Source organism: Tiliqua scincoides, chromosome 3 (assembly GCF_035046505.1).
Source record: "Tiliqua scincoides isolate rTilSci1 chromosome 3, rTilSci1.hap2, whole genome shotgun sequence".
Classification (NCBI taxonomy): Eukaryota; Metazoa; Chordata; class Lepidosauria; order Squamata; family Scincidae; genus Tiliqua; species Tiliqua scincoides.
Window position 1 is genome coordinate 14,085,878 of NC_089823.1, and position 19,817 is coordinate 14,105,694.

Sequence of the window (19,817 nt, forward strand, 5' to 3'; positions counted from 1 at the left end):
TGTTAGCTGGTGTGCTCCCTGGGGCATTTGGTGGGCTGCTGTGAGATACGTGCTGGAATCCCTAGCATGTATGCACTGCTGAAACAGACGCCTGCGTTGGCTCGGTCATGTCGTGAGAATGGATGATGGGTGGATCCCAAAGGATCTCCTCTATGGTGAACTTGTGCAAGGCAAGCGCCCTACAGGTAGACCACAGCTGCGATACAGGGACATCTGCAAGAGGGATCTGAAGGCCTTAGGGATGGACCTCAACAAGTGGGAAACCCTGGCCTCTGAGCGGCCTGCTTGGAGGCAGGCTGTGCAGCATAGTCTTTCCCAGTTTGAAGAGACACTTTGCCAACAGTCTGAGGCAAAGAGCAAAGAAGGAAGGCCCACAGCTAGGGAGACAGACCAAATAATAAAATATTAGAAGGAATAAAATAAGAAGGAAGGCCCATAGCTAGGGAGACAGACCAAATAATAAAATAAAATCAGATATTTTATTTGAGATTCTGAGGGTTGCAGCCTAAACACTGCAACCTTGCTTTTCAGATCTGCATATTCTGAGCAGTTAAGCAGGAAGCCTTTATCACCCCAATCTCCCCCCCCCCCACTGCAATGAGGGCTTATACACCCAGTAGCGTAGCTGGAGGGGTGTGTGGTAATTATTACAGGTGCCACTATGCACCGTGAAAGTTGCCCCTCCCACACGTCTTTGGAACCATTTGGGACAGCAACTGCGTGTAGTGAACACACCTTGGAAGAGGTATCTGGAAGCATGGAAGAGCTGAGTGTTTTGTGGGGTGTTGGTAGACCGTCACATCCTCCGTGCAAGGTGCCACAGATGTCAACTTTCTTCCAGGTGCTTCAGGAATTTGTGGAGTACCAGCTAACCAATGGTTCCCTCAAAGGTAGGGGTAGGAGGCAGGAGAGGCGGTCAGGTTGAACAGGTGCTGAACAGTGACTCAGAAGAACATGGCATGATTATGTTTACAATGGATGGTTTACTGATGGAGGAAAAATTCATGGAACGGATTGCTTGATGCTAGAGAGCCTTTGAAAAAATGGCCACACTGCATTTTCATGTTCAGTGTGTGCGAGGGGATGCTACTATTGCTGGCAGTGGTGCAGGATCCAATGTATCCATATGATGCATTATGGTAGATAGAACTGAGCATTGGCAGGGTTTTCAATATGCTGATGGAGACCAGCTGGCGAATAGCAGGTCGCTGGAGCTGTTTGCTGGGTGTGAGAGCTCAGACACCGCAGCTAAAATTTGCCTGTTTGTTGTGGCAAAGCGCTAAGAGTGGAGAGCACATGGTATAGAAGGCTGGCAGTGTGCTTTTCCTACTCTGTGACCCAGGGGCAGATCCAGTGTCTGTATTGGGGGGGGGGGGCAGGATCACTACCAACTTCTGAGCCCAGGTCAACCAGACGGGTAGACCCGGAATCCCGCATGGACTTGGAGCCCAGGTCTATCTGGCTGAGTAGACCTGGGCTCCTGCTTGGACTGTGAGCCATCAGTGGGAATGAGAGCCCAGGTCTACTTGACTGGGTAGACCTGGGCTCTCACTTGGACTGTGGTCACTGGCTGGTAGACCTCAGCTCCCACCTGAACTGAACCATGGGCTGGTAGACCTGGGCTCTCACCTGGACTGTGAGCCACTGGCTGGTAGACCTGGGCTCCTGCCTGGGCTGAGCCATCAGCTTGAGTCGGCGGCGTAGCTGGAGGAGGCTCAGCAGCCAGCCTGTCAGGGAGCCTCAGCGGGGTGGGCATTCCCGGCGGGGGGGGGGCAAAACGGAGCCGTACAGGAATGAATCCCCTTCGGCTACGCCACTGGCTGGAGCGGAGCCCAGGTCTGCCGGCCAAGAGCTTCCTGAGCGCGCCCGGCGCAGGCTGCGCTGCGGAAGGCCACCGGGGGCGCTGTTGCGCAGCCTCAAAGGGGCGCTCCGGCGACTGCTCTTCCGCAGGGTTGGCGCGGCTCACCGGGATCTTGACGGGCAGTCCACCCCTGAGGGCAAGCGCGCGACGCGCGTTGGAGGGCGAGGCGCGCGAAGCCGCATCCCTGGGCAGAGGAGGAGCTGCGCGAGGAGGAGCCCCGGCCTGGCGCGGGCAGGACACTCCGCGTCAGCGGAGCTGTACCTGCCCGCGCGCGTCCCACTGGACTGCCCTGTAGGCTCTCGCCGACCCGGCTGCCTGACGGCCCCCGGCGAAGCGGGTGACAGGCCCCCGGGGGGCGCACCCCGGGTACACTTTTGCCTGTCCCGGGCGCTTGCTGCCTGGCCCCTGGAACTCTCTGGAGCCACAGGATGCTCTCCTGGGATGAGGCCTCTGGAACTCCCTGCCACTGGATGCTCTCCCGGGGTGGGGCCTCTGGAACTCCCTGCCACTGGATGCTCTCCCGGGGTGGGGCCTCTGGAACTCCCTGCCACATGATGCTCTCCCAGGATGGGGCCTCTGGAACACCCTGCCACTGGATGCTCTCCCAGGATGGGGCCTCTGGAACTCCCTGCCAGCTCTCCCAGGATGAGGCTTCTGGAACTCCCTGCCACATGATGCCCTCCCAGGATGGGGCCTCTGGAACTCCCTGCCACAGGATGTCCTCCCAAGTTCATCCTTGCACTGTGGAACACCCTGCCACAGGATGTCTCTTTAGAGTCATCCATAGTCTTTGGAACCCCCTGTCACAGGATGCCCTCCCAAGTTCACTCCCATCCACTCTATCAACTGTTTCCTGTGGCAAGGAGTTCCACGGACTCAGTTGGACTAGCTGTGCCCTGGTCCTGGTGCTGTGTGAGAGGGAAAAGAACGCCCCCCATCCACTCTATGCACCACTGTGTCATGTGGCAAGGAGTTCCAGACTCAGTTGGAGCAGCTGTGCCCTGATCCTAGTGTTGGGTGAGAGGGACAAGAGCATCCCTCTGTCCTCTGGCAGGGAGTTCCCCAGGCTCAACTTGAGTGGCCGTGCCCTAATCCTGGTGCTGTGTGCAAGGGAGTGGAGCATCCCTGTGTCCTGTGACAGGGAGTTCCCCGGGCTCCGCTCAAGTGGCCGTGCTGTGGTCCTGGTGCTGTGGGCGAGGGAGTGGAGCGTCCCTGTGTCCTGTGGCAGGGAGTTCCCCAGGCTCCGCTCGTGAGGCAGCACGAAGTGTTCCGGAAATCCCCGAGCGCGGCCTCCGTGGCAGCCACCAGGGGGCGCCGGACCGCGTTTCGCTTCCTGCTGCTCCGACTCGGCCTGTCCCTTCACGGGCGCCGTAGCAGGAGAGCACAGGCGCAGCGGCGCGGCCTGCGGTGCGGCTGAGGCGCGGGGCCCGAGCGGCGCGGCGATGGCGGGGGCGCCGGCGGTGCGCGTGAGCATCGAGCCCGCGTGCGAGAAGGCGGTGCAGGAGGTGGGCCTGGACGGGAGCGAGACGTATCTGCAGCCGCTGTCCATGTCGCAGAACCTGGCCCGCCTTGCGCAGCGCATCGACTTCGGCCAGGGCAGCTCCGGCTCCGACGACGACGAGCCCCGCGCCTCCCGCCCCTGGGCCGGGGCGGGGGCCGGGACGGACCCTGAGGACGACGACGACGACGAGGGTCAGCGGGGGGCTGCGTGGCCTAGTGGCTAGAGGCTGTGGGGCCGGTGGCGTAGCCGGAGGGGAGCGCAGCGCTCGACCTGGACGGGGCCTCAGTGAGGAGGCAAGCGGCCCCTCCCTTCGGAGCCATTCCTGGCGGGGGGGGCAAAACGGAGGGAGGGGCCGCTTGCCCCCCCCGCTGAGGCTCCCTGCCAGCCACAGCGCTGCGTCCCCCAGCTACGCCATCACTGGTGGCTAAAGGGTTAATGGTCTGCGTGGCCTAGTGGTTAAAGCACCTGGTCCTTTCTCTGGTGGGTCGCCACCCACCAGCTTGAGACCCTCTGCCCTAGAACAGCTTTGAGGGTTCTGAGACCTACTTTATTCTTCCCCTGGAATCCCAGGGTCCACCAACCAGATATGGCTGCAGAATAGCGTGCAGTTAATCAGTGGAACTCCCTGCTACAGGCTGTGGTGATGGCAGCTGGCCTGGATGTTGTTGAAAGGGGATTGGACAGATTTAGGTGTACGGCTCATGTGCTGATCAACCTAATAAGAGGCTGTGGGGGGCAGTGGCTTAGCTGGTGGGGGGCGCAGCACTCAGCTGGCAGGGAGCCTCAGTGGGGGGGGGCAAGCGACTGGGAACCATTCCCAGCGTGGGGAGCAAAAAGGAGCTTCTACCCCAATTCACAGATCGTCCTGTACAGTCTTGACAGCAGTGTACTGCATAAAGTCTGTTAAAGCTATACACTCTGAATAACTCAAGCAACTGAGTCAAGATCTGTATTCTACAGCAGAGGTGTCCAAACTTTTTGGCAGGAGGGCCACATCATCTTTCTGATGCTGTGTCGGAGCCGGGGGGGGGGGATTAATTTACATTTCAAATTTGAATAAATTTACATAAATGAATATATTAGAGATGGCACTTACATGAGTGAATGAAGGTCTTGCAAGGCCTATAAAAAAACCTTGCACGAAGCAAGGCCAGCCTTTCATTTGCTGCCACTGCTGCATCACAGATGTGAAACAGCAAGCAGTGGAGGGAGCCTTCATCCCACAGCTCATGCAAGAGGTAGAACAGTTAGCCGTCATGCTGAGAGCAGTTGCATTGGGCCAGTGCGGGCTCCAGCAAGTCTCCAGAGGGCCAAAGGCTCATTGGAAACTGGGGGCTTCCCGCAGGCCAGGTTGGGAGTCCTCGAAGGCCGCAAGTGGCCCCAGGGCCAGGGTTTGGGCACTCCTTTTCTACAGGAATGCTAAACATCCCCATACTGGCAGCCAGTCTGATCTAGAGAAAAATCTCATTTTGATGCTATAAATCTATATTCGGGTATGCTGATTAGTGGAACCTTATTAATGAGTAGATGCCATCCCCCAAAGGGAAGCAGCTGCATGGTATCGCACTTCTTATCCATAGCTGTAGTAATATCTGGTGGGGAAGGGGTACCTCTGTTTCAGTAATTCCAGCAGTAAGTCTTAATCATGTTTCTCCTTCTTTGCATTTTGCAGGTTTGGTAAAATTTCAGCCTTCTCTCTGGCCATGGGACTCGGTGCGAAATAACTTAAGAAGTGCCTTGACTGAGATGTGTGTGCTCTACGACGTTCTTAGCATTGTCAAAGATAAAAAATTTATGACTCTGGATCCAGTTGCACAAGAGCCACTTCCCCCAAAGCAGGTACAGTAGCCTCTGAGCATGATTTCTGCAAACAAGAAAAGGGCCAGTCGCCTTTAGAGGGAAGCTTTGTTTTATAGGAAAGGTAAATGTCTACTCTGGCTTTAAATGTGAAGCATGTGAACTGCTGACTTTTCTCATCTTGGAAATCTCTTCCAGTCACTGCCAATGTAGATGCAATTCAGGTTTCCATTATGTGAAGCTCTAAAACTGTGTAGATGTATAAGGTCACATTTTAAGTAAATTGCCACTCTGAGATGTCTCTTCCTTTCCAGAATCCTCAGGTTTTACAGTTGATCTCCAAGAAGAAGTCATTAGCTGGAGCAGCCCAAATCCTCATCAAAGGAGCAGAAAGGCTATCTAAATCAGTGGCAGAAAGCCAGGAAAATAAGCGCCAGAGAGACTTTAATTCTGAATTATTACGGTTGAGACAGCACTGGAAACTGAGGAAAGTGGGAGACAAAATCCTGGGAGATTTGAGTTTCAAAAGTGCAGGTATGGTAGGTGAAGACCTGGTCTAAAATTTTCTAATTCTGCTGATATATCTTTGAATGGCTCCCCTTAGTGAGTAATTAGGTCTTTTTCTCATCTTTTGAGCTGTTGAAAGAAGTAGAGATTTATTTCTCTAGCTCAGGGATCTCCAAACCCTGGCCCGGGGGCCAAATGCAGCCCTCAGCAAGCCTCTTTCCAGCCCGTAGCCAACCTCTTGTCCCTTGAAAGCCTCTGGCCCACTCAACTGAACATGACCAGAACTGTGCTCTGATTGTGACTGGAGGGTGTTCTGAGTGCCAGAGAGGTTGAATGAATGAGCCCATTCATTCGTTTATTCACTCATATAAGTTCCATCTCTAATTTATTTATTTAAATTTTATATTTAAATTTTTTTTCCGACCCTCCACACCATGCCAGATATTTGATCCGGCCCTCTGGCCAAAAGTTTAGAGACCCCTGCTCTAGCTAAAAGAAGGGAAAAGAACATGTTGACAGCTGAGGGGCTAGATAAGCAGGTACAACTCTATCTTTGTGTCGCAACAGTTAAGAGGCTGAGCTCTAAATCAAGAGGGCCCTAGTTTGAATTTCACCTTTGCTATGAATTAGCTAGATGGCCTCAAACAAGCTACTCCTTGTGGCTTGGGGCCCCTATCAGCAAAATGGGGATAATACTTGCATTACGAGGTTGTTTTAAGGATTATAGCTAGATAATACAAGTGCTGTGAACACTCAAAAGTGCTGTAAAGATACTGGTTTCTATTCCACGTTATCTAGTCCAATGGTTACTAAACTGTGGGTTGGGACCCACTGGTGGATCACGACCTAATTTTTGGTGGGTTGCCAAAGGGTGATGGAAAGATCAGATAACTAGTTGTCTCAAGCCTTGAGGCTATTCAGAAATCATGCTGTTCAAAAAATCAGATTCTGTAGCTGCTAATTACCCTGCAAAGAGCTTAGTTCCTACAGTTTGCAAGTATGTGTGCATATAGGGAGATAAATGTTTGAGAGTGTTTTTTCTGGTTATTACTAATAAATAAATAAATAAAATATTATTTCTTTCTAGATTTCCTTTTTTAAAAGTCTGGTAAACCTAGGTGGGTCCCAACAGAGTGTTTAAAAAAGTGGGTCCTGGTGCTAAAAAGTTTGAGAACCACTGATCTAGTCCTTACAATAACCTAAATTTACAATAACCTAAATTACTACTAAATTTGTAGTAATTTGTTAGCTGTCGGCTGTTTTAACTACGAGGCAGATGATTGCCTGAGTTAGGGCCCAATCCTATCCTACTTTCTGGCACTGGTGCAACCTCAATGCAGCCCCAAGGTAAGGGAACAAATGTTCCTATACCTTGAGAAGGTCTCTGTGACTGCATCGTCATCACAGGAAGCAGTGCATACCCCATTGCCACAGCAGCACTGGCACTGGAAAATTGGATAGGTTTAGGCCTTTACATGGAAAGGCCTGTACAGGGAACACGTAGCACTGACGTATCGTGCAAAGCTCTCTAGTTTTACTTCAGTGCTTCATTCAGTCAGATTTTGATTAATTTTGTGGAACATACTGTATGTACATCATGTCAAATATCAGTCAATGAATCTTTCAGATATATGTACGATATCATGTGCAAGAAACTGATTCATTGAAATTTTTCCCTTTTAGGATCTCTCTTCCCTCATCACGGAACATTTGAAGTAATAAAAAACACAGACATTGATCTGGATAAAAAGATTCCAGAAGATTACTGTCCTTTGGATGTTCAAATTCCAAGTGATTTAGAGGGATCTGCGTATATTAAGGTTTGTCCAGAATATACTTGGTGCATTTTCTTTGAACATTAATGAAAAACAAAATAACCCAATCTTCTTGTTTCCTTTTGAATGCAGGTTTCTATTCAGAAACAAGCTCCAGATATAGGGGATCTTGGCACAGTAAATCTGTTTAAAAGACCTCTTCCCAAAACTAAGCCAGGTACAGTTGTGCTCCATCTTCAAATGTTATGCCTCAGAACAGGGTGAAACAGGAAACTGGATAAATGCCCTGTGTTTATCAGGACATGACAATAACAGATGGGAAATCCTAATTCGTATAGGAATTCTACGTTGGCATGCCTGATGTTGTTGGATTTATTAAATACATTGTGCGTGAAAGAGAGAAGGAAATGCAGTTGTTTCTTAATTAGATTTGTAAGGACAGGCTTGCATGACTGTCTTCATCAGTTCCAAGCAGCCACATTTGGGTGGAGAATCTGGAAAAAAATTCTCTTAAATGACTTCCTTGTAAATCTCTAACAGGGTTACTATGCTATCCCCATGCAACTGCTGGGCAGGCATAATACTGGCTTCTTCTTAACTCAGTTATAAAATCATGCACCAGGCTTCAGAACAAGAAATAATTTGTCAACAGTAGAGCTCTGATTAATCTTAACTGTAGTTAACACCTGGGACAACAAATTGTGTCTTAAAGAGGGAGGGGAAGAGTACTGCAGTTAAGATTAATCAGAGTTTTAGATTCAGGTTATAGTGGGGAGCCTGATTTATAGTTAAGATATCAGTTATATCTTAAGATATCTATAGTTAAGATATCTATATCTAGATAGTTAAGATATCTATACTATATTTATAGTATAGATATCACTGCAATTGATATCTGTGCCAACAAACTAACTAGGAATTGGGCTGGCAAGAATTTGTTTCAGTAATGGGTGGAACTGTAGCAAAGAAGTGTGCGTGGTGGAGGCTTGCTCCTGACTTATTAACTGATTTAGATACTCATTGTTATCTGTATTAGGGTTTTGTGCTGGTAAAATTATTGTATGACTCACGAAAACTGTCATATAACTGTCACACTAGGCAGAGAGTTGAGTGCCTGACCAGCTGTAACGCTGTTGCCCTTAGCCCAGTTAATGCTGAGAGCACTGCATGCCATCAAATAAGGCTGAGATCACTTAATGTAGCCCTTCTAGGGTGTTGGTATTCATGTAAGGTGGTCTGTAGGCACTATTGCATTTTGGGGACAGGTGAGTGTAGATACCTCTGTGTTACCACAGAGGAAACTAAGAACCTAATCTTATCTATTCCCAGAAGAATACTGGGTAATTGGGTAAGAGGCACTTTTTCAAGTAGGTGCTCCTTTTTTTTTTTTTTTTTTAGCAGGGGGAGAGTAACTGGCCCATCTCACCCCAGCAGTGTCTGTTGTAGTGGCTGTCTGCTGGTATTCTTTTGCATCTTTTTAGATTGTGAGCCCTTTTGGGACAGGGAGCCATTTAGTTATTGATTTTTTTCTGTAAACCGCTTTGTGAACTTTTAGTTGAAAAGTGGTATATAAATACTGTTAATAATAATAATGTACTTTCTATTCTGATATACTTTATTCTGTAAATTGGGAGGCATCCAAGGCAGCTTGCAGAAAAAAAGATAAAGTACTTTAAAAACAGAACTGAAAATGACAGTAACAGTTGAAAACAGAAACAATAAGGACAGTAAAAACCAGGGGCAAATCATAAAGAGAATGCCAAGCAGAACCAAAAAGGTCTTTAACCTTTAACAACCTGAAATAGTGGAGGTCCTGATGTTACCTCCTGAGTGCCACAGTGGAGAAGGCATTTTCCTTTGTTACCACTAGGCATACTTTCATCAGCAGTAGAATGTGTGCAAGGACCATCTCGGGGGATAGGCTGTTCCATGCAGGAGCAGGCAAAACAGTCCTTTGGATGTAGTGTGGGCTGTGCCATCTCTTTACACAATTAGCAGCAGCAAATAGCTTAATAACCTGCAAGTCTGGATGTACCAAAATATACTTCAATAATTGGGAGGGCTTTTTGTTATAAATATTACAGTGGCGTTTCCCAGATAAATGGGGGGTTGGTGGTGGTACTGAGATAGGAACCCTGGGTGAGTGGCAGAGAGCAGTGGATGAAATCACCTGCAGAAAACTTAGCCAGTTTAAGACCCAATCCTATCCAATTTTCCAGTGCTGGTGCAGTTGTGCCAGTGGGGTGTGCACTGCACTCTGCAATGGAGGGGCAGTCACTTAGACCTCCTGAAAGTATGGGAACATGTGTTCCCTTACCACAGGGCTGCACTGTGGCCACACCAGAGCTGGAAAGTTGGATAGGATTGGGCCCTTAGTTGGGATGTTTTATACCTTCCTGTCTTTGTGTTATGCTAGTGGCGGATATTGGTAACACAGTGTTCATTCTTGGATTTGATTTTGATTTGATCAGCCTTTCAAAAAAAAAATCCGCTTTTGAAAACCTGAAACCTTTTGATCCTAAAGACATGAAGCTTTTGGATCCATAAAGATCTACACTTGAAGTGTGCTCCATTTACCCCCACATACCAAGCGCTGCATAGTAATTTTTTAATTTAGAATATTGAAGTCATTTGCGCATTGTAGCAGCCTTCTCTTTTTCTAGTCACTTAGGCTGTATAATGGCTTGGTCATCTTTTGAATGCTGACATCCCTAGAAATAGATTGGTTACTTCCCTGATTTTTAGCAATCCTTTAACCCCTCTTTTTTTTCCCCCCACTTCAGGGGCTCCTCACTGGCAAACAAAGCTGGAGACTGCACAAAATGTCCTCTTGTGTAAAGAAATTTTTGCTCAACTCTCTCGAGAAGCCGTGCAAATTAAATCCCAAATTCCCCACATAGTTGTAAAGAACCAAATCATTTCCCAGCCATTTCCAGGTAAGAACTGCAATAAGAATTAAAAGGGAGGGATCTTGAAGAACAGCTTGATCTAGATCAGGGGTGCCTAAACCCCGGCCCTGGGGCCACTTGCAGCCCTCGAGGCCTCTCAATGTGGCCCTCAGGGAATCCCCAGTCTCCAATAAGCCTCTGGCCCTCCAGAGATTTGTTGGAGCCCACACTGGCCTGATGCAACTGCTGTCAGCATGCGGGCAATTGTTTGACCTCTCGAGTGAGCTGTGGGATGAGGGCTCCCTCCACTGCTTGTTATTTCATGTCTGTGATGCAGCAGCGGCAGCAAAGGAAAGGCTGGCCTTGCTTTGTGCAAGGCCTTTTATAGGTCTTGAGCTATTGCAAGACCTTCATTCATTCATATAAGTTCATCTTTAATATATTCATTTATGTAAACCTTTGTAAATTTATTCAAATTTTAAATGTAAATTAATTCTCCCCCCTTCCCCCCCCCCGGTTACAGAGAGATGATGTTACCCTCCTGCCAAAAACTTTGGACCCCCCTGATCTAGATCAGTCCATTTACTGATCGTTGCTTGTTTTTATGGGCTGATGTTTACTTTTTATACTTAAAAATTCACTGAAAAAACATTGTGTTCTGTTTTATTGCCTGCTTTTCAATTTAAGCTAAAATTTCCAAAGCGGCTAACAATAGTAATTAAGGCTGCAATCCAGTGCGCGCTTTCCTTGGAGTTAGTCCTATTGAACACAGTGGGACTTACTTCTGAGTAGACATGCCTTGAATTGTGTCCTAAAACAACCAATTTATGTTAGTTGCTCCAGATGGCATTGAAAACTAAGCAATGTTTGCTCGCTACCTTCATTTTATTATGCAGGTTTGCAACTGTCGATTTCCTTGTGTCACTCTTCAAATGACAAGAAATCTCAAAAATCTGCTTCTGAGAAACAAAGTCCGGAAGATCACCTTTATGTTCTAGAACATAATTTACACCAGCTGATCAGAGAGGTAATGTACTTTCTCATAGTTGAGAAACCAGACTGTATCCAGATTCTCTCATTTTCAGTGACATTTAAATAGGACCACGGAACATGATCCAGAGGCAGACCTTCCTAAATCCTATTTATCAACACTTAACAATACTGTTATATCCTTTGGCCTGGGTGAGACCAGAACACAAGAAACTCTTGCTTCTAACCTGTTTTGCAGTATCCTGGTGCCAGTAGAAATGTTTGTATCATGTTCTGGAGCATATTTCACCCACATAATAACTTCAGATGGGTTTCTAGATGTACTTGGGGTTTCTTTGGATTTGATCCTTGTGTGTGGTTCACAGTTTTTTTCATAGACTTAATATACAAATATGTCAACTTGGAGTTGTCTCCATATCAGGAACATCTTTTTCTGATACAGACGAAACTCTCGTATTCCATCTGTGAAGACACTTTCTGGCTATACACCAAGATGTAATGCGACTAATGGAATAAAAACTCCCAAACCCTGGGGAGCAATGTTCTCTTGGATTGTGTTTTTCCCAGATCCATTTCCTCTTAATCTTAGTCAGTGGCTTGGGGATAATATTAAATTATGTCAGCATCTAAGCTGACATAATTTAAATAGAACATGCTGAAGACTAGCTTGCAGAATTCTTGTACCCTGTCTTGCCCCATTGTCAAGACCCGGAAAGTTTAACATCTAGTACTGTATTGGAATTGGACCATGGTTGGAGGACCACACTTTGTTTCTGTATTTTATGGTACTAATCGTTCACTGTTTGTGGGTTTTTCAAACACGTTGAGTATAGTTAGTACTCAAGTTCTGCTGTGGTTGCGTTTGTATGCTATGTTTCTTTGGCTCCTTCTAATGTTTTTTTTTTTTTTTTGCTCCTACAGTTTCACAAGCAGACCCTGAGCTCCACCATGATGCCTCACCCAGCTAGTGCACCTTTTGGCCATAAGAGGATGAGACTGGCAGGGCCTCAGGCTTTCGATAAAAATGACATCAGCTCCTTGCAACCAAGTGAGGGGCTATTGGAGAAAATTATAAAGCAGGCGAAACATATCTTTCTGAGACGCAGGTATGCAATCGTGCCTTAGAATGTTTCTTTGGAAATTAAATGTACTGAGGAGTAAACGTGCAGTGCAAGTGAACACTATAGGAAACTACTTGTACGTAGCAGAAGTGGTAGTAGCCATTAACATTAACTAAGGACACGATCCTAACCCCTTATGTTAGTGCTTTCCAGCGCTGACATAAGGGCAGTGTAGCTCTGATGTAAGGGAACAACCATTCCCTAACTCTGAGGAGGCCTGTGTGAGTGACACCCAACTGCAGGATGTAGCACATGTCCCATTGGCACCACTATGCCAGTGCTGGAAAGTACTGACATAAGGGGTTAGGATTGCACCCTAAGATAGTAATCATCTTAGCAACTGAACAGTGTTGGTTTTTGTCGACACATTTGCTTGAAGAATATGAAGTATATGTTACACTAATGACACAGTGATTCCCAAAAGCGGGGTTCTGACGAGTTGTTGTGTCCCAAGCGCCTGTAGGTAGTCTGGTGGTCTTTGAGTCTCGGGGACAACATAGGAGTAAGAACAGAGTGTGGAGTTGATTTAAAGTTTGGGAATGTGAATCCAGATACCCAACAAAAAAATCTAGAATGGGAGAGCAAATATATTTGTGTACACCTTTTCAGAACCGAAATTTACAGTAAAATGTTAAGGATTACTTTTCAACTAAATTAAAAGTCCACTTTGGTTTTCTTCCTTCATAGTGTTGTGAGAGATGATTCTGTCTCTTTTCCTGGGATGCATTATAAATTGTTTTACAGCATACAGATGCAGCTAATCGATGTGCTGAATGAAAGCTACCTTTGTAAATGGAGCTTCACTTGCAAATCAATAATTTTATATGCAGGCTCAATTAGGCATCAAAGTCTTTAGCAGAATATATGATGTGTCAACACTGCTGGTCCTAAATGTTATCAATATCTATTTACATTATCATGGGTATTTAGTTTGCAGGTCAATAATTTGAGCAGACAGAGCCGATTAATCTTTTTCTCAGTAGCACAGGAAGTGATTGTGATCAACCTCTTTGGATTTTGTTCATATTCCAGAACTGCTCGAACCATCGACAGTCTTGCCAGCCGCATTGAGGACCCACAAATTCAAGCCCATTGGTCAAACATCAATGATGTCTATGAATCGAGTGTCAAAGTCTTGATCACATCTCAAGGCTACGAACAAATATGCAAGTGAGTGTGAAAACAGAAACATCTATTTAAGTATGTGAGAAGGGTTCTGCTGGGTCATTCTAAAGGTTAATAGTCTAATATCAGTGGCTGGTTAATAACAACAACAACCACCATACTCTTGTAGAAACCCCAGATGTGGGATATGTAGCCCATTATCCCCCAGCAACTTGTATTCAGATACAAACTGCCTCTGAATCTGGAGGTAGCTCTTAGCAGCCGTAACTGATTGTTTATAGAGTGTCAGGTGACCTATCCTCCATAAATTTGTCTAGTGCCCTTTGGAAATCTCTAGGCTGGTGGCTATTGCTGCATCTTAAGGTAAAGTATTCCCCCGCACAGTCATGTCCATTGACAAGGCACACCATGGGGCTCAAATCCTCCAATTGCCCTACTAATACATGACCCTCCCCAAACTCCCATGGCACACCTGCAGACCATCCACACCACACCAATGTGGCATGGCATAGTGGTTGAAAATCGCTGCTCTATTGTACTGAACCACTAAACAGTGAGTGGAACGACACAGTAACTTCACTGTTGTCAAGCAAGGTGGTCTTGCCTTCCTAATGGAAGGAAGACAAGAATTTAGAGACTGAAATAGCTAAGGGAAGTGAAATGCTAAAGAAGAATGCATGTGCTTTGCAATGGTGTTTAAAGTGCTTCTTTGCTAAATCAGAGGCACAGTGTGAAATTATTTCCCTTTCCCTAAGGATTACTATGGTTTAAGAAACCATAGCAACAGCTATTGAGCTGGGGTCTACTGCAATATACTGCACCAAGCAAGAGTGCTTTTGACTTTTCTGTGGTTTTACCAGGGGTTTCCATGGAACCTCTATGGTGGGTTCCCACAGAGCCAGATTGAACTTTGTTAATATTTCTAAAGGTCCATTCAGCTGCAATTGAATATTGGCATTGAGCAGATCAGAGTAGTACACAGGGATGGAAGAGTGATTACACTGTCCCATCAAGAACAAGAGTTGCAAGATTTTCTTCTCTCTCAGGTAAAAACCAAGACTTCTCCTTCTGTTATGTGTGTTCCAGTGCTTTAAAGGGGTTGGGGATGGACAGATTGTTTTCCAGGGAATACCTGTGACTATAGCTGAATTTCTTGGTGATAACTTTTCTCCTTTTGAAAAGGAAGCTAGAAATTATATTGCAGCTGAAAGAACTTGTGTAACTAGGTAACCCTTTAAAAAAAGTGAGGCAAAAGCAGAACAGAAACCTATTTTCAACCTATTTTCAGAACAGAAAGTGACCATTGCTATTCACAAGTAATTGTATAGCTAGGCTGATTGTCCCAGAAGTAGATTTAAGCTGCAATTCTGTACTTTTACTTCAGAGTAGGCCCTACAGAACTTGGTGAGACTTACCTCCAAGTAGACATGCCTAGGATTGGGCTGTTTAAACACTGTTTGAATAACACTTGCATTATGCAAGCCTTCAGCTGGAATAGTGAAGATTTGCTCATGTTCTCCCCCCATTAGTATAACTGCAGTAGCTTATCATGAACTACCCACAGTCATTGGTGTTACATTAGTTAATAATTGCTCTGTGTTTTGGGACAGAATGATATTCAAAATAAACAGAACACAGAAAAAATATATGCAGCTGAAACATCAACCTTTCTGTTCACTTTCAGATGTCACAGCATCAAGTACATGCGGTTCAGCAGTTGGCCAAAGTTATGGGATGGCATGTGCTCAGTTTCAGCAATCACGTGGGCTTGGGCCCAGTAGAGAGTATTGGCAATGCATCTGCCATAACGGTGGCATCGCCAAATGGAGACTATTCTATTTCAGGTAGTGAAAACCCCTGTTTTCCCCTGCCCCCATTTTTTTTGCCTGAGATGTTCCCACCTGAGATGTTCTCTGCATCACAAGGGGACTGCTGACTCATCCAGATGCAAGAAGCATTATCCTTTTGTTGCGTGAGCATCTTTTTTCCCCTTCTTCCTCAAATTGACTGGTAAACAAAGGACCTGGCTTTAAGCCACTTCATTGGCTCTTGGGGCCCAATTGACTAGGTCTGATTTGGAAACATCAGATGCTTCACCTTTCTGCAAGTATAAGTGCAAGGACCAGGAACTGTGAATAAGGAGGGAAGGGAGAAGGTGTCAGATTTTTGTTCTGTCACCTGCATTTTAACTTCATTACCCATCTCTACCACCACCCTCGGCTGGCTTTATCAGGGTCTTGTTTTTATCACTTGTATCTTTCCCTTCATTGTTTCGTACAACCTTCTGATAAGTTTATTATTTTAGTATTTACCTGCCTGATCACAGTTCATGTGGGAGCGGGAAGGTTGCCACATATTCCAAGCCGCTGCTACTTGTTCACTTTAAGAGGACTGCTCAACTGTTGGGTCTCAGCTATAAACTTAAGAGCAAAACAGGGACATCCACAGCTCCCTCATCCAAATTGAGAAGTCACAATGAAGCAGCATTGATTAGGAAATGTTTGGGTTCCATATACAAAACTATATACATATACAAGGCAAAACTGAAATCACTTTGTGTTTCTTTCCTGCAGTACGTAATGGTCCAGAAAGTGGTAGCAAGATTATGGTCCAGTTCCCACGGAGCCAGTGCAAAGATCTTCCCAAAAGTGATGTGCTGCAAGACAGTAAATGGAACTATCTTCGTGGCCCCTTCAAAGAGGTTCAGTGGAACAAAATGGAAGGGCGGAATTTTGTATACAAAATGGAACTCCTTATGGCTGCTCTGACCCCCTGTTAGTAGGACACAATGATACGCAAAAGAGGACAGTTGTTTTGGTACAAGTGTAACAAAGGAATGTAAGCAAGAAGCCCTACACTGGAAAGTGCTGACATTGCTGTTATCCACTCCTAATAATTACATGAACTTTTTATATTTGATTAAATTAAAAAGTCTTTATTTCTACGCATGACCCTTTTCTCAAGTATCAAAAGCTTTTAGTGCTAGATACAGTTTATTTTGTGGTTTCTGTGTATTTAATTAAAGTGTGTCGTTTTTTACAGAAGCTGTTTCCTTGTTTGAGTCAATCTCTTTGCAACTATTTAACAGGAATTTTGCACTAAGAGAATCGCTTTGCCCACCAAGCAACAGCAACCGAGGAATTGCTGCTTGGTTATGTGCTTCCTTTGAGAAGGGTCTCCAAGGTGGATTAGTAAGAGCAACTTAGACTTTAAAAGTGGCAGAGATAGCTTGGTAGGGGATCCTTGGACACATCTGAAAGAGGCAGAGACCTTTACATGCACACATTGGCTTACACCTGCTTCCTCCCCAAAGAAGCACTCTTAGTTGCATCGTGGCTACAGTGCAAAGGAGAAGGCCCACTTACCGCAGACACCCGCCTATAAGCCGACCCCACAGATAAGTCGAGGGCAGGTTTTGAGCCAGCAATCATGGAATTTTCTGTGACCCTCGGATAAGTCAGAGGTTAAACTTAGGGAGGTGTCTGACTATAGTTTTGTCTGATTTTACCCAAGGCCAGATCCTGAAAAATAACCTGCCACTAATTGTTACCTAAGAACTGTAGTCTCTAATTTATTAAAAACATAGTAAAGATCATAAGATACATTTTTATTCTTTTTTAAATTCTGGTCTTCACCACCTTTTTGTAAATGCTATCAGAGTAAGTGCACTGTAAACAACATACCAGTAAAACAGTGGTTCCCAACCTGGTATTCATGTACTCCCAGGGACACTCAACAGGACCTGTAGGGTACTTGAAAAAGAATGGAATAATGGCAGAAAAAGGCAGGTTGTGCTCCAAATGCTTTGCAGGGCCAGCAAGGCAGGAAGGAAGGTAGCTAGTTGATTGTGAAAGCCCCACCAATAGCTAGTTTTTGGTCATCAATTCATGTATGCACCAGTGATTGAAAACCAGCTGAAACATAATATGGAAAGTGATCAATCAGCCAGAATTTCTCAGCACACTTCTGGTGCAAAACAGTGCAAAGGCAGAGTCTTCTGTTCCTCAAACAGATAAAAAGAGAAAACATTGTAATAAATGCATGAAGTCTGGGTTTTCATATGGGGGGGAGATGAGGGCTTGTATTATTAATTACAAAAAAATGGTTGGCAATTAGTTATTTGATTTTTCTCTGTAAACCACTTTGTGAACTTTTAGTTGAAAAGCGGTATATAAATACTGTTAATAATAATAATTATTATAATTATAATAATAACCTTCAGTCTTGAAAGACTATGGTATAAGCCTACAGCACCCGGTATTCCCAGGTGGTCTCCCATCCAAGTACTAATCAGGCCTGACCCTGCTTAGCTTCCGAGATCAGACAAGATCGGGCATGTGCATTTTGCTAATAGGAAGGGTACAATTTATGGAAATGGGCTGCCAAGGGATATGCAAGTGAAAAAGGTTGAACCATGAATCAAATCCACCTTTAAGGTGTCTGGTGTGTTAAGCCAGAAGCTCCATGTACAACATACAACCCATAACACATAACTGGGAGTGTGCAATCCAATTCACAGCAGAGAGATGTGGCTGCATATATTTGCAGCTGTTTTTACTCAGAAGTAGACCCACTACTTTGCATGGGTGTTATTCTTAAGTAATGGTACACTGAATTGTAGCCTGGGAAGGAAAGTCCCATCCTGGTGTTCCAAAAAACAGACCTGCTGCAGCAGAAAGAAGATTAAAAGGTTAACTTTGGCTGGAATTTCCCAGTTGCTGTAGAAAGGATCTCTGCCCTCCCTGCCTGCCTGCTGCTTGAGAAATGAAACTGTTCAGAGTTGAAAGGCTCTGTCCTCTGATTGACCCGGAGATCAGGTGAAGTGAGAATACGGTATCTTACAACCCAATCCAATCCAGCTGTTCTCTCTGTGGTGGTGACTGTTGCTGCTGCCAGTACGCTGTAAACATCCCATGGCTTACTGGGACAATGGGGAGGGGAGCAGCTGTAGTAATCCACCATCCTTCCAGGCACTGGCCATTTTAAAATTCCTGAGTGGTCTGACCGAACTGGGTACGCGTGTGTGTGTGTGTGTGTGTGGGGGGGGGGTAATCTGGGAATGTTAAATTAGCATGCCCCAGGAAGGACAATAGATGATGGCAGTTGCTGCCATCCCCCTCCCCCTCCCCCATTTGCCCAATAAGCCACAGACTACTTAATCAGGTATAGTTGGCATCCTTTAGTCTTGGAAGACTATGGTATCACACTGAATAGTGCTTCTGGAACAGAGTGTCCTCTCCAGTGCACGAAGCCTGGGTAAGGTAGATATGGAGGATAAACTATTACCCATGCAGCAAATCCCCCCTCTCCATGTTGCTGAAATGGTCCAATGGAAAGGCAGAAGCCAATACGGTTGGTTCCAGCGGAGTCGCAGGAGTTGCCAGAACGTGACTGTGTTCAGCCATGAACTGCCTCAGGGACTCCGGCTCCGGATTTTGCCTCGAGGTTGACTCCTGAAGCCTTTTCCATAACTGGATGCAGCCACAAGGCAGTGGAGGTTTGGAATCAGAGTTTTCCTTCTCTCAGATGAGCTGCCTTCCCAGGCTAACAAGTTCCATCTACCCAGTGGCTGTTTAGTCGCCTCTAGTTAATCAGGTAGCTGGAAGACACAGCCGCAGCAGCAGACAGGTGGCACCTTGCCAGGCATGGGCCTGTTGTGAATTGCCAGTTTGAATTTTAATTGTTCAGGACACCTATAGGACCCTAGCTGTGGTACTGCTGAACAGGCTTATTCTGAGTGTCAAAGTATATAGGGACTCTCAGCTTCAAAAAAAAGTAGAAAACTGTACAAGCTTCTTGAATCCCACCTGCAGGTTCTAATCAGTCTCATGCATGTGTAAGGGCAAGTGTTTTTGAAACAAAAGTAACTGATAGGGTTGCATGTGATGCTAGGGTTCCAAAAATCAGCAGATCTTTAGTGGTACAGGATGGTTCTAAAGAATGAAAAATACTTATTCATATGGATTGTCAGATCTGACAAAATTTCATTTATTGTTTTACTCCTGAAACAGTGATATACTGCTAAACCTTTTAGAACAACTGCAGTAGGACAGAGTTTTAACAGTTTCAAGACAGGTTTGTGTTTGTCATTCTGAAAACATATATACTTGGAAAATTGCATCTAAGCAAGATCAAAGCAAATTGGGGCTAGAATGTTTCATTTCGATATGGAAAATACTGATCAAAATCCCTATTCAGCCATGAAGCTCATTAAATGGCCTGGATAAGTCACATTCAACCAGAACTACGGCA

The 19,817-nt window shown here is 45.6% G+C and overlaps 1 protein-coding gene across 1 annotated transcript; it reads left to right on the forward strand.

The window, feature by feature from the left end:
* Positions 1-3,266: 3,266 nt before the first annotated feature.
* On the forward strand, positions 3,267-16,590 carry MED17 (mediator complex subunit 17). Its single transcript, XM_066620115.1, has 12 exons — positions 3,267-3,553; positions 5,035-5,201; positions 5,474-5,693; positions 7,350-7,486; positions 7,574-7,658; positions 10,225-10,377; positions 11,226-11,356; positions 12,241-12,425; positions 13,473-13,610; positions 14,494-14,611; positions 15,250-15,409; positions 16,139-16,590. The coding sequence occupies exons 1-12, from the start codon at positions 3,304-3,306 to the stop codon at positions 16,342-16,344; spliced, it is 1,950 nt and encodes a 649-aa protein (XP_066476212.1). The 5' UTR covers positions 3,267-3,303; the 3' UTR covers positions 16,345-16,590.
* The last annotated feature ends 3,227 nt before the right edge of the window (positions 16,591-19,817 follow it).

Bases quoted from the DNA above. Each gene is read 5' to 3' on its own strand.
- MED17 (XM_066620115.1), top strand. From the start codon at position 3,304: ATGGCGGGGGCGCCGGCGGTGCGCGTGAGCATCGAGCCCGCGTGCGAG. The intron at 5,202-5,473 runs GTACAGTAGCCT...CTTCCTTTCCAG, and splicing joins AGCCACTTCCCCCAAAGCAG to AATCCTCAGGTTTTACAGTT. The intron at 7,487-7,573 runs GTTTGTCCAGAA...TTTTGAATGCAG, and splicing joins AGGGATCTGCGTATATTAAG to GTTTCTATTCAGAAACAAGC.